Source organism: Cherax quadricarinatus, unplaced genomic scaffold, assembly GCF_038502225.1.
Source record: "Cherax quadricarinatus isolate ZL_2023a unplaced genomic scaffold, ASM3850222v1 Contig5892, whole genome shotgun sequence".
NCBI classification, from domain to species: domain Eukaryota; kingdom Metazoa; phylum Arthropoda; class Malacostraca; order Decapoda; family Parastacidae; genus Cherax; species Cherax quadricarinatus.
Window position 1 is genome coordinate 1 of NW_027200918.1, and position 15699 is coordinate 15699.

General features: G+C 42.6%; 1 protein-coding gene across 1 annotated transcript; it reads right to left on the reverse strand.

Annotated features, from left to right (window-relative positions):
* Nucleotides 1-957: 957 nt before the first annotated feature.
* Nucleotides 958-6967, reverse strand: LOC138852257 (uncharacterized; the record flags this gene model as incomplete). The annotated part of the gene is made up of 3 exons (XM_070082005.1): nucleotides 6535-6967; nucleotides 2464-2852; nucleotides 958-1662 (listed from the first exon to the last, which is right to left on the reverse strand). Coding segments are annotated over exons 2-3 (984 nt in total), but the record flags the coding sequence as incomplete, so codon positions are not given.
* Between the last annotated feature and the right edge of the window lie 8732 nt (nucleotides 6968-15699).

Below are 15699 nucleotides of genomic sequence, written 5' to 3' on the forward strand. Positions count from 1 at the left end.
GGAGAGAGGTGGAAAGGAACGAGACGAAGGAGGGTGAGGAGGAAGAGAAAGAGAGAATGGCAGCAAGGGAGGTTAGAAAGGAGGGTAGAAGCGTGTAAAAATAAAAAAAAGATGAAGGTAAAGTGGAAGAGATAAACAGAAAAAGATAGTGAAACAGATAAACAGAAGAAGATACTTCCTCTTATCAGTCATCCTCGGAATGGACTCCTAAGTTATGTGTTATCTGTTCTTTTCAACGTACTTCCATGTGTACGTAATCACACGTACCCCAGCGAATGATAATGTTGAACATGTCTCACCTCAGCTCTTCGGGGCCAGGAGCTCTTGCCTCCTCTTCTTCAGGACCTGACGAAGACCCCTGAAGCGCAGCCTTCAGACTTGTGGATGTTGGAGATGGCAGCTGGGAGCACAAACCTGAAGATATAAGATATATATATATATATATATATATATATATATATATATATATATATATATATATATATATATATATATATATATATATATATATATATATATATATATATATATCTTATGGATATTTTGTCTTGTGTTTGTAAAATCTCAGAGAAATTAAAGTTTCGTAGAAGTGTGATGGGATGTGTCAGTGTCTCTGAAGAAGTTTTGTTTCTTGTTTTTGTTGTTGTTTGTTCATGTTTTTTTGCTTGTTGTTTGTTGCTGTTGCTTGTTGTAGTGGTCGTTGTTGTTGTTGTTTGCTGTAGTTGTCGTTGTTGTTGTTGTTGCTGTATTTATGCTTCTGTTATATTTCTCTTGCCGTTGTTTTTATTGCTGTTGTTGTTGTTCTTGCTGTTTTAGCTGTTTAATTATTATTATTATTATTATTATTATTATTATTATTATTATTATTATTATTATTATTATTATTATTATTATTATTATTATATTCAGAGTTGTATTTTTGAAACTTAGTTTGAGTTTTTGAATTGTGGCACTCACGGCTGTAGGGAGGTAGGCAGTGCCAGGAGAAGGCTGGCACTGATGGAGATGTCTAATTGCAGCTACTTCGTGGCACTCCCGGTACTGGTGTGGCAACTGGGACGACGTGGTGTGTGCTGGAAAATTCGCTTCCCTCTCATATCGATGGTAGTGGAGCGGGAACTGGGGGGTGGTGGGTACTGGAAGCCTCTCCCCGCTCTCACACCCACGATACTGGTGTGGAAGCTGAGGGGTGGTGGGTACTGGAAGCCTCTCCCCGCTCTCACACCCACGATACTGGTGTGGAAGCTGAGGGGTGGTGGGTCCTGGAAGCCTCTCCTCGCTCTCACACCCACGATACTGGTGTGGAAACTTGGGGGTGGTGGGTACTGGAAGCCTGTCCTCGCTCTCACACCCACGATACTGGTGTGGAAACTTGGGGGTGGTGGGTACTAGAAGCCTTTCCTCGCTCTCACACCCATGATACTGGTGTGAAAACTGAGGGGTGGTGGGTACTGGAAGCCTCTCGTCCCTCTCACACCCAAGATACTGGTGTGGAAACTGGGGGGTGGTGGGTACTGGCAGCTTTATTTCCCTCTGTGTCTCCCAGTACTTTTGAGAGAGCTTGGGTGTAGTGGTTGGTTGCATCACTGCCTCTCTTTCACACCCTCTACAAGACTCCCTCAGAGGTATAACATCGGGCTCCACATCGTTCTCAGTCTTTACCTGTAGGAGAGAGAGAAAGTAGATGTAGGTTTTTCCCCTGTAGTAGACAGAAAGTGTGATAAGAAAAAAAATCTCTTCGTGTAGGCAAGCCGCAACAATAAATAGTAGTACTAGTAGTAGTAGTAGTGATAGTAGCAGACGTAATAGTGATAGTTGTAGTGTTTTGGGCCCAATACTAATCTATATTTAAGTGTTAGGCGCAGCAAAAAATATTATAAACAGTGGGAGTAATGGTACAAGCAGCATCAGCAGACACAGTAGCAGTATTAGCTGTAGTAGAGCAAGAATCATCAGCAGAGGAAGCAAATACAGTAGCACTGCAATGAGTAGCAGAAAAGGAGCAGCAACAGTAATAGCAGGAGTAACGGTTGTAGGAGCAGCAGACACAGGAACGGTATCAACGGCAGCAGTAGGTGCAGTAGTAGCATCAGTAATAACAGCAGCAGCTGCTGCAACAGCAGTATTATCAGGAAAAAGGAGATAATCAATTACCAGAAGCAAACAATAGAAAACAAAGATAGTTTACTTGTATGCTGAGCAACGGCACCAACAGAAGATTTATAATGGGATTTTATCAAAACAAAACCATTAGTCTTATCCAACTACTTAAATTTCAAATATTTTTCCTGCACATTAATTATAGTGGAAGGCTCTTCCTTTAATAATTCTCACTCACTGCTTTTTGTTATTGTGTGTCAGTGCGTGTAATGACTTTGTCTATTTCTCTCTCTCTCTCTCTCTCTCTCTCTCTCTCTCTCTCTCTCTCTCTCTATGTATCTATCTATCTCTTTCTTCACTCACCTGCAAAGCCCTTTCAGTGCATTTAGTATCGTGTTCTTTCGTCACTAGCGATGTCGGAACGACAACACACACCGATGACTCTCTGGTTCCACACGACCCTTCCAACGTATCGTCGTGGCTGTCATCCAGTGGGGCTGGGTCGGAGTCTGACGATCTCCTCCTCCTCCTCCTGTAGGTCATAATCCCCAGCAGGAGCAGCAGGAGGATGGCCATCAGGAGGAGAAATCCGCAGCCCAAGACGAGGAGGAGTAGCGCAGTGGATGGACTTCGAGTCAGCATCTCCAAGAATGATTTGCTTTCAGACTCGAAGTCCTCGGTTCCTTCGGCAGCGTCTCCCGCGCCGATTACCGTTTGTCCTCCGTCGCGGACTTCCGCTTCCAAAGGACCGTCTGAAGAGGAGATGGAACTTAAATACAGAAGACACACACACACACACACACACACACACACACACACACACACACAATCAAAAACAAACTTTTATCAACACTACGTTTCACCCATATAAAGTTATATCAGACACTTGATAAAGCCTCACTTAGGAAAAACGTCGCACTAATAAAGGTCTCCTTTATTTTGTATGTGTTTTACACACTTGTTGGCTACGACATTCTTCAACTGCTACAATAGTCATATTAGCTTTACTGAAAGATAGCTCACATGACTCACTTTAAAGCTTATAGACATAACTGGCTTTAAACCTTACTGACCTATTTTCTTCTCTTTAAAACTAACAGACAGCTATAATAAAACTCAATAAAGATAACTAATTAAAGCTAATCAGCGTGACTTTCAGTAAAGCTGACAGATAAAAAAATATATGTGACTATCTTTAAAACTACTGAATATGACTATTTTTTAGTAATATGATTATTTTTAATGACTATTTTTAATTTGGCTATTTTTAGTATGGCTGTTTTTAATACATTTATTACTTTAATAATGAGAGGCCGGAATAAAGTAAAGAAAGTGAGAAAGAGAAAGACAGAAGCAGGAAAAACAGGTATTTGTAAAAATAAAATAAAGAAGGGAACGTAGAATAGTAAAGAAAATAAAGAACAACAATAAAATCGGAGGCAGAGTAAATAAAGAAAACAAGGGAAGAAGAACTAAAGAAGAAAGATGAAATATGGATAAAATAAAGATAGAAAATAGATAAAAATAGTAATCTGTACTCAAAAATTAATAGCGATAATAAAATATCTATACATTATATATATATATATATATATATATATATATATATATATATATATATATATATATATATATATATATATATATATATATATATATATATATATATATATATATATATATATATATATATATCATTTAAGAATTGAGCTACTGACCATGGAGGTGGTGTCTACTACCACTAACCATGGAGGTGGTGTCTACTACCACTGACCATGGAGGTGGTGTCTACTACCACTAACCATGGAGGTGGTGTCTACTACCACTAACCATGGAGGTGGTGTCTACTACCACTAACCATGGAGGTGGTGTCTACTACCACTAACCATGGAGGTGGTGTCTACTACCACTAACCATGGAGGTGGTGTCTACTACCACTAACCATGGAGGTGGTGTCTACTACCACTGACCATGGAGGTGGTGTCTACTACCACTAACCATGGAGGTGGTGTCTACTACCACTGACCATGGAGGTGGTGTCTACTACCACTAACCATGGAGGTGGTGTCTACTACCACTAACCATGGAGGTGGTGTCTACTACCACTAACCATGGAGGTGGTGTCTACTACCACTAACCATGGAGGTGGTGTCTACTACCACTAACCATGGAGGTGGTGTCTACTACCACTAACCATGGAGGTGGTGTCTACTACCACTAACCATGGAGGTGGTGTCTACTACCACTAACCATGGAGGTGGTGTCTACTACCACTGACCATGGAGGTGGTGTCTACTACCACTAACCATGGAGGTGGTGTCTACTACCACTGACCATGGAGGTGGTGTCTACTACCACTAACCATGGAGGTGGTGTCTACTACCACTAACCATGGAGGTGGTGTCTACTACCACTAACCATGGAGGTGGTGTCTACTACCACTAACCATGGAGGTGGTGTCTACTACCACTGACCATGGAGGTGGTGTCTACTACCACTAACCATGGAGGTGGTGTCTACTACCACTAACCATGGAGGTGGTGTCTACTACCACTAACCATGGAGGTGGTGTCTACTACCACTAACCATGGAGGTGGTGTCTACTACCACTGACCACGGAGGTGGTGTCTACTACCACTAACCATGGAGGTGGTGTCTCCTACCACTAACCATGGAGGTGGTGTCTACTACCACTGACCATGGAGGTGGTGTCTACTACCACTAACCATGGAGGTGGTGTCTACTACCACTAACCATGGAGGTGGTGTCTACTACCACTGACCATGGAGGTGGTGTCTACTACCACTAACCATGGAGGTGGTGTCTACTGCCACTAACCATGGAGGTGGTGTCTACTGCCACTAACCATGGAGGTGGTGTCTACTACCACTAACCATGGAGGTGGTGTCTACTACCACTGACCACGGAGGTGGTGTCTACTACCACTAACCATGGAGGTGGTGTCTCCTACCACTAACCATGGAGGTGGTGTCTACTACCACTGACCATGGAGGTGGTGTCTACTACCACTAACCATGGAGGTGGTGTCTACTACCACTAACCATGGAGGTGGTGTCTACTACCACTGACCATGGAGGTGGTGTCTACTACCACTAACCATGGAGGTGGTGTCTACTACCACTGACCATGGAGGTGGTGTCTACTACCACTGACCATGGAGGTGGTGTCTACTACCACTAACCATGGAGGTGGTGTCTACTGCCACTAACCATGGAGGTGGTGTCTACTACCACTAACCATGGAGGTGGTGTCTACTGCCACTAACCATGGAGGTGGTGTCTACTACCACTAACCATGGAGGTGGTGTCTACTGCCACTAACCATGGAGGTGGTGTCTACTACCACTAACCATGGAGGTGGTGTCTACTGCCACTAACCATGGAGGTGGTGTCTACTACCACTAACCATGGAGGTGGTGTCTACTACCACTAACCATGGAGGTGGTGTCTACTGCCACTAACCATGGAGGTGGTGTCTACTACCACTAACCATGGAGGTGGTGTCTACTGCCACTAACCATGGAGGTGGTGTCTACTACCACTAACCATGGAGGTGGTGTCTACTGCCACTAACCATGGAGGTGGTGTCTACTACCACTAACCATGGAGGTGGTGTCTACTGCCACTAACCATGGAGGTGGTGTCTACTACCACTAACCATGGAGGTGGTGTCTACTACCACTAACCATGGAGGTGGTGTCTACTGCCACTAACCATGGAGGTGGTGTCTACTACCACTAACCATGGAGGTGGTGTCTACTGCCACTAACCATGGAGGTGGTGTCTACTACCACTAACCATGGAGGTGGTGTCTACTGCCACTAACCATGGAGGTGGTGTCTACTACCACTAACCATGGAGGTGGTGTCTACTACCACTAACCATGGAGGTGGTGTCTACTACCACTGACCATGGAGGTGGTGTCTACTACCACTAACCATGGAGGTGGTGTCTACTACCACTAACCATGGAGGTGGTGTCTACTATCACTAACCATGGAGGTGGTGTCTACTACCACTAACCATGGAGGTGGTGTCTACTACCACTGACCACGGAGGTGGTGTCTACTACCACTAACCATGGAGGTGGTGTCTACTACCACTAACCATGGAGGTGGTGTCTACTACCACTAACCATGGAGGTGGTGTCTCCTACCACTAACCATGGAGGTTGTGTCTACTACCACTAACCATGGAGGTGGTGTCTACTACCACTGACCACGGAGGTGGTGTCTACTACCACTAACCATGGAGGTGGTGTCTACTACCACTGACCATGGAGGTGGTGTCTACTACCACTAACCATGGAGGTGGTGCCTACTACCACTAACCATGGAGGTGGTGTCTACTACCACTGACCATGGAGGTGGTGTCTACTACCACTAACCATGGAGGTGGTGTCTACTGCCACTAACCATGAAGCTGGTAGACTGAACCATTGGTGCCCAGGCTGGAGATGGTGAAACGTGTTTCGCTCCGTAAGCCCCTGTCGTTGACAGCTGTGATCACCACCTGGTACTTCCCCGCTTCCCTCAGTCCTTCCACCTGCGATATGAAGCGGTAAAACTCGTGAGTGCCTCATCTAGCCCATGGTGAAGGCTCGATCCTCCGTCCGCTAAACGCGAGACAGCCATATTTGAGACTGTGTCATAGCATCCGCTACTTCTCTTGTGGGTAGTCTAGTAGGAAAGGTCAGGGTCATGCTAGGCCAGCTTAGAAGAACCCAGGTGAAGTTAGAAGCCAGGTCAAGTTACAGTGGAAGAGACCAGGTCATGTCAGCTTAGAAGGAAGGTCATGGCATTTTAGATAAGGTTAGAAGAACCCAGGTCAGGTGAAGTTAGAAGCCAAGTCAGTTTACAGTGGAAGAAACCAGGTCATGTCAGCTTAGAAGGAAGAAGGTCATGGCATTTTAGGTAAGGTTAGAAGACACCAGGTCAGGTCATAACAGGGCAAGAAGATGAACTCTCCAGACTCTGCGGCTGAGACAAACTATCCGATGGAAAACTAGATTAATACACTTAATGTTGGGGAAATAATGGAACAGGTCAAGGAAGAGGGAGAGAGAACGGCTTGGAAAAGAAAGGCGGAGGGGGAGATGGAAGTGGGGGAACGGTAAATGAAAAGGAGAGTGGGAGAGAGAGAGAGAGAGAGAGAGAGAGAGAGAGAGAGAGAGAGAGAGAGAGAGAGAGAGAGAGAGAGAGAGAGAGAGAGAGAAAGAGAGAGAGGGGGGGGGAGGAGGAGGAAAAGGGGCAGAGGAAGAGGAGGAGAAGGAGGAAGAGGGGCAGGGGAAGAAGAGGAGAAGGAGGAAGAGGGGCAGGGGAAGAAGAGGAGAAGGAGGAAGAGGGGCAGGGGAAGAGGAGGAGAAGGAGGAAGAGGGGCAGGGGACGAGGAACAGAAGGACAACGACAAAGACAACTAGAAGATAATAATGTCGGGTCATCAGGACAGCGAAGCCGCCAGACAGAAGGAAGACGGCAGTAATCCCTAAAGTTGTGTGTGTTAAATGACAGAGAAGAGACTTCAATTAAACTTATTAAATCATTGTAACCAATGAAAAAGAAATGGAAAGGGAGAAGCTATTTTTATGTGATTCTTTCTACTTATTATATATATAAAAAATATAAAAGTGATGGAATCAAAAGTTTTCTAAATCGAGTTAGAATTAAAAAATACATCAGATTTTTTTTCTTGTTTACTGGTGGGAAAAATTAGGGTCTTGATGTTAGAATGGCTGCCTTTCCCTTCCTCGGATCAAACCTGATTATCTCCCATTCCCCAGAGGCTATATGTCGCTTACAATATTTACACTTCCCCATAATAATAATAATAATAATAATAATAATAATAATAATAATAATAATAATAATAATAATAATAATAATAATAATAATAATAATAATATTATTATTATTATTATTATTATTATTATTATTATTATTATTATATAAAACCCATAATTACATCAGGGAAGAAGTATTAAATTGTTAATGTTTATAATTACTTAACACTAAGGACAGGAAAAAATAACTATTACATTTGCGAATCGTTCCATTATTACAGGACAAGATAAGTTGTGTAGTCTTGGATTATCTTAAGTGTTAGTCGTTTGTAATTACGTTCAGACACGGAGCTAATATCAGATACAGGAAATTCGTGTTGTCTAAGTCTTACAGGAAGCACTGTAACAAGTGTTACTTACGAAGAGAAGTAGGTCTTAGATACAGGTCTTAGAAACAGGTCTTAGAAACGGGTCTTAGATATAGATGTTAGACAGAGGTCTTAGCGATTGGAATTTCCCTATTTTCTCACTGTGGTTATTTTGCATATTATGATATCACCTGCTAACTATGATCTTATTGAATCATGGGTCTTAAAAACAGGTCTTAGACATAGGTCTTAGAAATAGGCTTTAGTAAAAGAAAAGATATTAATAAAAATAGGGAGAAAATGGGGCATTTCTCTGGTGGTATAGATTTCTTTGTTTTATGTGTCTATTACCGTCTGTCTGCTTAGGCCTACTGGCGCTTCTCGTGACTGGTTCTTATTAAAATAATATTGTGTGTACAAGCCTTTATACACACACACACACACACACACACACACACACACACACACACACACACACACACACACACACACACACACACACACACACACACACACACACACACACACACACACAAATACAAGAAAACGTCTGTTCTGGGCGAAACGTTGTCCAATAGAAGCGGTTTGACACGTTTCCTGATATAGGTAAAAATCCATAATATGCACCCATATAACAAAATTAACGCTATATTCAGTAGAAATGCATATATTACCATAATTTTAAATCAATATTACTCTCTAAAACTGCATTTCAAGACGATAATTTTTTTTATTATCACACTGGCCGATTCCCACCAAGGCAGGGTGGCCCGAAAAAGAAAAACTTTCACCATCATTCACTCCATCACTGTCTTGCCAGAAGGGTGCTTTACACTACAGTTTTTAAACTGCAACATTAACACCCCTCCTTCAGAGTGCAGGCACTGTACTTCCCATCTCCAGGACTCAAGTCCGGCCTGCCGGTTTCCCTGAATCCCTTCATAAATGTTACTTTGCTCACACTCCAACAGCACGTCAAGTATTAAAAACCATTTGTCTCCATTCACTCCTATCAAACACGCTCACGCATGCCTGCTGGAAGTCCAAGCCCCTCGCACACAAAACCTCCTTTACCCCCTCCCTCCAACCCTTCCTAGGCCGACCCCTACCCCGCCTTCCTTCCACTACAGACTGATACACTCTTGAAGTCATTCTGTTTCGCTCCATTCTCTCTACATGTCCGAACCACCTCAACAACCCTTCCTCAGCCCTCTGGACAACAGTTTTGGTAATCCCGCACCTCCTCCTAACTTCCAAACTACGAATTCTCTGCATTATATTCACACCACACATTGCCCTCAGACATGACATCTCCACTGCCTCCAGCCTTCTCCTCGCTGCAACATTCATCACCCACGCTTCACACCCATATAAGAGCGTTGGTAAAACTATACTCTCATACATTCCCCTCTTTGCCTCCAAGGACAAAGTTCTTTGTCTCCACAGACTCCTAAGTGCACCACTCACTCTTTTTCCCTCATCAATTCTATGATTCACCTCATCTTTCATAGACCCATCCGCTGACACGTCCACTCCCAAATATCTGAATACGTTCACCTCCTCCATACTCTCTCCCTCCAATCTGATATTCAATCTTTCATCACCTAATCTTTTTGTTATCCTCATAACCTTACTCTTTCCTGTATTCACCTTTAATTTTCTTCTTTTGCACACCCTACCAAATTCATCCACCAATCTCTGCAACTTCTCTTCAGAATCTCCCAAGAGCACAGTGTCATCAGCAAAGAGCAGCTGTGACAACTCCCACTTTGTGTGTGATTCTTTATCTTTTAACTCCACGCCTCTTGCCAAGACCCTCGCATTTACTTCTCTTACAACCCCATCTATAAATATATTAAACAACCACGGTGACATCACACATCCTTGTCTAAGGCCTACTTTTACTGGGAAAAAATTTCCCTCTTTCCTACATACTCTAACTTGAGCCTCACTATCCTCGTAAAAACTCTTCACTGCTTTCAGTAACCTACCTCCTACACCATACACTTGCAACATCTGCCACATTGCCCCCCTATCCACCCTGTCATACGCCTTTTCCAAATCCATAAATGCCACAAAGACCTCTTTAGCCTTATCTAAATACTGTTCACTTATATGTTTCACTGTAAACACCTGGTCCACACACCCCCTACCTTTCCTAAAGCCTCCTTGTTCATCTGCTATCCTATTCTCCGTCTTACTCTTAATTCTTTCAATTATAACTCTACCATACACTTTACCAGGTATACTCAACAGACTTATCCCCCTATAATTTTTGCATCCCCTTTGCCTTTTAATTATATATATATATATATATATATATACTATATATATATATATAATAATAATTTGTAATAATAATAATATAGGTAGTAGGTTGGTAGACAGCAACCACCCAGGGAGGTACTACCGTCCTGCCAAGTGAGTGTAAAACGAAGCCTGTGATTGTTTTACATGATGGTAGGATTGCTGATGTCTTTTGTCTGTCTCATAAATATGCAAGATTACAGGCATGTCTTGCTACTTCTACTTACACTTAGGTCACACTACACATACATGTACACATTTATTTATACACACTCATCTGAGTTTTCTTTGATTTTATCTTAATAGTTCTTGGTCTTATTAATTTTCCTTTTATATCCATGGGGAAGTGGAATAAGAATCTTTCCTCCGTAAGCCATGCGTGTTGTAAAAGTCAACTAAAATGCCGGGAACAATGGGCTAGTAACCCCTTTTCCTGTAAAGATTACTAAAAAGAATAAGAAGAAGAAAATTGTCAAAGTGGGAAGTCTGAATGTGCGTGGATGTTGTGCAGATGATAAGAAAGAGATGATTGTGGATGTTATGAATGAGAAGAAGCTGGATGTCCTGGCTTTAAGTGAAACAAAGCTGAAGGGGGTGGGAGAGTTTCAGTGGAGAGGAATAAATGGGATTAGGTCAGGGGTTTCAAATAGAGTTAGAGCTAAAGAAGGAGTAGCAATAATGTTGAAGGATAAGCTATGGCAGGAAAAGAGGGACTATAAATGTATTAATTCAAGGATTATGTGGAGTAAAATAAAGATTGGATGTGAAAAGTGGGTTATAATAAGCGTGTATGCACCTGGAGAAGAGAGAAGTGTAGAGGAGAGAGAGAGATTTTGGGAAATGTTGAGTGAATGCGTGGGGAGTTTTGAATCAAGTGTGAGAGTAATGGTGGTTGGGGATTTCAATGCTAAAGTGGGTAAAAATGTTATGGAGGGAGTAGTAGGTAAATTTGGGGTGCCAGGGGTAAATGTAAATGGGGAGCCTTTAATTGAGCTATGTGTAGAAAGAAATTTGGTAATAAGTAATACATATTTTATGAAAAAGAGGATAAATAAATATACAAGGTATGATGTAGCACGTAATGAAAGTAGTTTATTAGATTATGTATTGGTGGATAAAAGGTTGATGGGTAGGCTCCAGGATGTACATGTTTATAGAGGGGCAACTGATATATCGGATCATTATTTAGTTGTAGCTACAGTTAGAGTAAGAGGTAGATGGGAAAAGAGGAAGGTGGCAACAACAAGTAAGAGGGAGGTGAAAGTGTATAAACTAAGGGAGGAGGAAGTTCGGGTGAGATATAAGCGACTATTGGCAGAAAGGTGGGCTAGTGCAAAGATGAGTAGTGGGGGGGTTGAAGAGGGTTGGAATAGTTTTAAAAATGCAGTATTAGAATGTGGGGCAGAAGTTTGTGGTTATAGGAGGGTGGGGGCAGGAGGAAAGAGGAGTGATTGGTGGAATGATGAAGTAAAGGGTGTGATAAAAGAGAAAAAGGTAGCTTATGAGAGGTTTTTACAAAGCAGAAGTGTTATAAGAAGAGCAGAGTATATGGAGAGTAAAAGAAAGGTAAAGAGAGTGGTGAGAGAGTGCAAAAGGAGAGCAGATGATAGAGTGGGAGAGGCACTGTCAAGAAATTTTAATGAAAATAAGAAAAAATTTTGGAGTGAGTTAAACAAGTTAAGAAAGCCTAGGGAAAATATGGATTTGTCAGTTAAAAACAGAGTAGGGGAGTTAGTAGATGGGGAGATGGAGGTATTGGGTAGATGGCGAGAATATTTTGAGGAACTTTTAAATGTTAAGGAAGAAACAGAGGCAGTAATTTCATGCACTGGTCAGGGAGGTATACCATCTTTTAGGAGTGAAGAAGAGCAGAATGTAAGTGTGGGGGAGGTACGTGAGGCATTACGTAAAATGAAAGGGGGTAAAGCAGCTGGAACTGATGGGATCATGACAGAAATGTTAAAAGCAGGGGGGGATATAGTGTTGGAGTGGTTGGTACTTTTGTTTAATAAATGTATGAAAGAGGGGAAGGTACCTAGGGATTGGCAGAGAGCATGTATAGTCCCTTTATATAAAGGGAAAGGGGACAAAAGAGACTGTAAAAATTATAGAGGAATAAGCTTACTGAGTATACCAGGAAAAGTGTACGGTAGGGTTATAATTGAAAGAATTAGAGGTAAGACAGAATGTAGGATTGCGGATGAGCAAGGAGGTTTTAGAGTGGGTAGGGGATGTGTAGATCAGGTGTTTACATTGAAGCATATATGTGAACAGTATTTAGATAAAGATAGGGAAGTTTTTATTGCATTTATGGATTTAGAAAAGGCATATGATAGAGTGGATAGAGGAGCAATGTGGCAGATGTTGCAAGTATATGGAATAGGTGGTAAGTTATTAAATGCTGTAAAGAGTTTTTATGAGGATAGTGAGGCTCAGGTTAGGGTGTGTAGAAGAGAGGGAGACTACTTCCCGGTAAAAGTAGGTCTTAGACAGGGATGTGTAATGTCACCATGGTTGTTTAATATATTTATAGATGGGGTTGTAAAGGAAGTAAATGCTAGGGTGTTTGGGAGAGGGGTGGGATTAAATTATGGGGAATCAAATTCAAAATGGGAATTGACACAGTTACTTTTTGCTGATGATACTGTGCTTATGGGAGATTCTAAAGAAAAATTGCAAAGGTTAGTGGATGAGTTTGGGAATGTGTGTAAAGGTAGAAAGTTGAAAGTGAACATAGAAAAGAGTAAGGTGATGAGGGTGTCAAATGATTTAGATAAAGAAAAATTGGATATCAAATTGGGGAGGAGGAGTATGGAAGAAGTGAATGTTTTCAGATACTTGGGAGTTGACGTGTCGGCGGATGGATTTATGAAGGATGAGGTTAATCATAGAATTGATGAGGGAAAAAAGGTGAGTGGTGCGTTGAGGTATATGTGGAGTCAAAAAACGTTATCTATGGAGGCAAAGAAGGGAATGTATGAAAGTATAGTAGTACCAACACTCTTATATGGGTGTGAAGCTTGGGTGGTAAATGCAGCAGCGAGGAGACGGTTGGAGGCAGTGGAGATGTCCTGTTTAAGGGCAATGTGTGGTGTAAATATTATGCAGAAAATTCGGAGTGTGGAAATTAGGAGAAGGTGTGGAGTTAATAAAAGTATTAGTCAGAGGGCAGAAGAGGGGTTGTTGAGGTGGTTTGGTCATTTAGAGAGAATGGATCAAAGTAGAATGACATGGAAAGCATATAAATCTATAGGGGAAGGAAGGCGGGGTAGGGGTCGTCCTCGAAAGGGTTGGAGAGAGGGGGTAAAGGAGGTTTTGTGGGTAAGGGGCTTGGACTTCCAGCAAGCGTGCGTGAGCGTGTTAGATAGGAGTGAATGGAGACGAATGGTACTTGGGACCTGACGATCTGTTGGAGTGTGAGCAGGGTAATATTTAGTGAAGGGATTCAGGGAAACCGGTTATTTTCATATAGTCGGACTTGAGTCCTGGAAATGGGAAGTACAATGCCTGCACTTTAAAGGAGGGGTTTGGGATATTGGCAGTTTGGAGGGATATGTTGTGTATCTTTATATGTTTATGCTTCTAGACTGTTGTATTCTGAGCACCTCTGCAAAAACAGTGATAATGTGCGAGTGTGGTGAAAGTGTTGAATGATGATGAAAGTATTTTCTTTTTGGGGATTTTCTTTCTTTTTTGGGTCACCCTGCCTCGGTGGGAGACGGCCGACTTGTTGAAAGGTGAGTGAGATAGATTAAGAAGGTAGAGAGAGAGAGAGAGAGAGAGAGAGAGAGAGAGAGAGAGAGAGAGAGAGAGAGAGAGAGAGAGAGAGAGAGAGAGAGAGAGAGAGAGACAGACAGACAGGCAGACAGAGACCCTCGTGTATTTAATAACCTCTTTATTGACTCATTCAAAGACAATACGTATGCCATGAGGTATACTGCATATCCTGAAACACACTGCGTGTCCTACCCCCAAAGGTAGAGTGCATGTCCTAAGGCATAGTGAATATCCCAAGGCACAGTGTATGTCTTATAAGCAGGCCGACATAGAGGAATGGGTTGACTGCTAATGTCACACAGCTGAGGCTTGCGATAACTCACATCTGCAGAGATTAATAACCTGATAACTCACTAGTTAATGTGCTTACTCTCTGTAGATGTGTGGTAGTAGGTGGAGGTGGTGCTGTTGGTGGTGTTGTTGGTGGTGCTGGTGGTGGTGATGGTGGTGGTGACAAGGTGATGATTCCTGGTAATGTTAGCAAATATCAATAATATTAATGAACAATATGAAGACTACTCCAGGGTGAGTTGCTACTTCTTGCAGACGTAGTCTCTAACAATTGTGCATATGCAACACTGCACTGCTCGTTACCATGGCGAAGGTGAATCAAACAGAGGACAAGCATGCTGTTTAAATTGCAGCCCGGTGCAGCGGGCAATGTTGCTGTAATGGCGTCAATGAAATACGGGGCGAGAATGAGCAGGAGGGAAATGAGGAAGAGGAAGCAGATGAAAAGGACGTGGAGAAAGAGGAAGAGGAGAAGGAGGAGGAGGAGAAGGAGGAGGAGGAGGAGGAGGAGAAGGAGGAGGAGGAGGAGGAGACATATGAGAGTACACGGGAATACAAGGGAAAGACAGATAGCCAAAGACTTCAATGTCCATACCCAGGCTACCAGGGCTATCGAGGATTTGCGTGTCACCTTCTTTGAGTGAGGTGTGGCCTCGGGATTTAACATGTAAAATCTGCTTCACTTGCCTGATCTTCCTATTCCCCGGAAGATATGTGTAAGCACATGAAAGCGCTCAGGTTTTATTTCCTATTTTCACCTACAATGAGTAGGTGCGAAGCAAATTATTGTTCTTATTCACACGATATGTGACGATACAAGCAACACATACTAGAAGGAACCTTGTTATGGTTACACATCGCACAGAGAGACTACACAGGCTACTTTAAAAGCAACGACGGCGACGGTAAAGCTACAGAAAGCTACGCAAAAGAGTACGAAGCTACTTACAGTGAACAACTAGGGGCCAGGCGTCTTCTAAGATGGTTGGCGGTGTGCGCGTCTCAGCAACACAGCGAAGAACGGAGCCATGGTCTTGAGGTCGAGCGTGAAGACAACA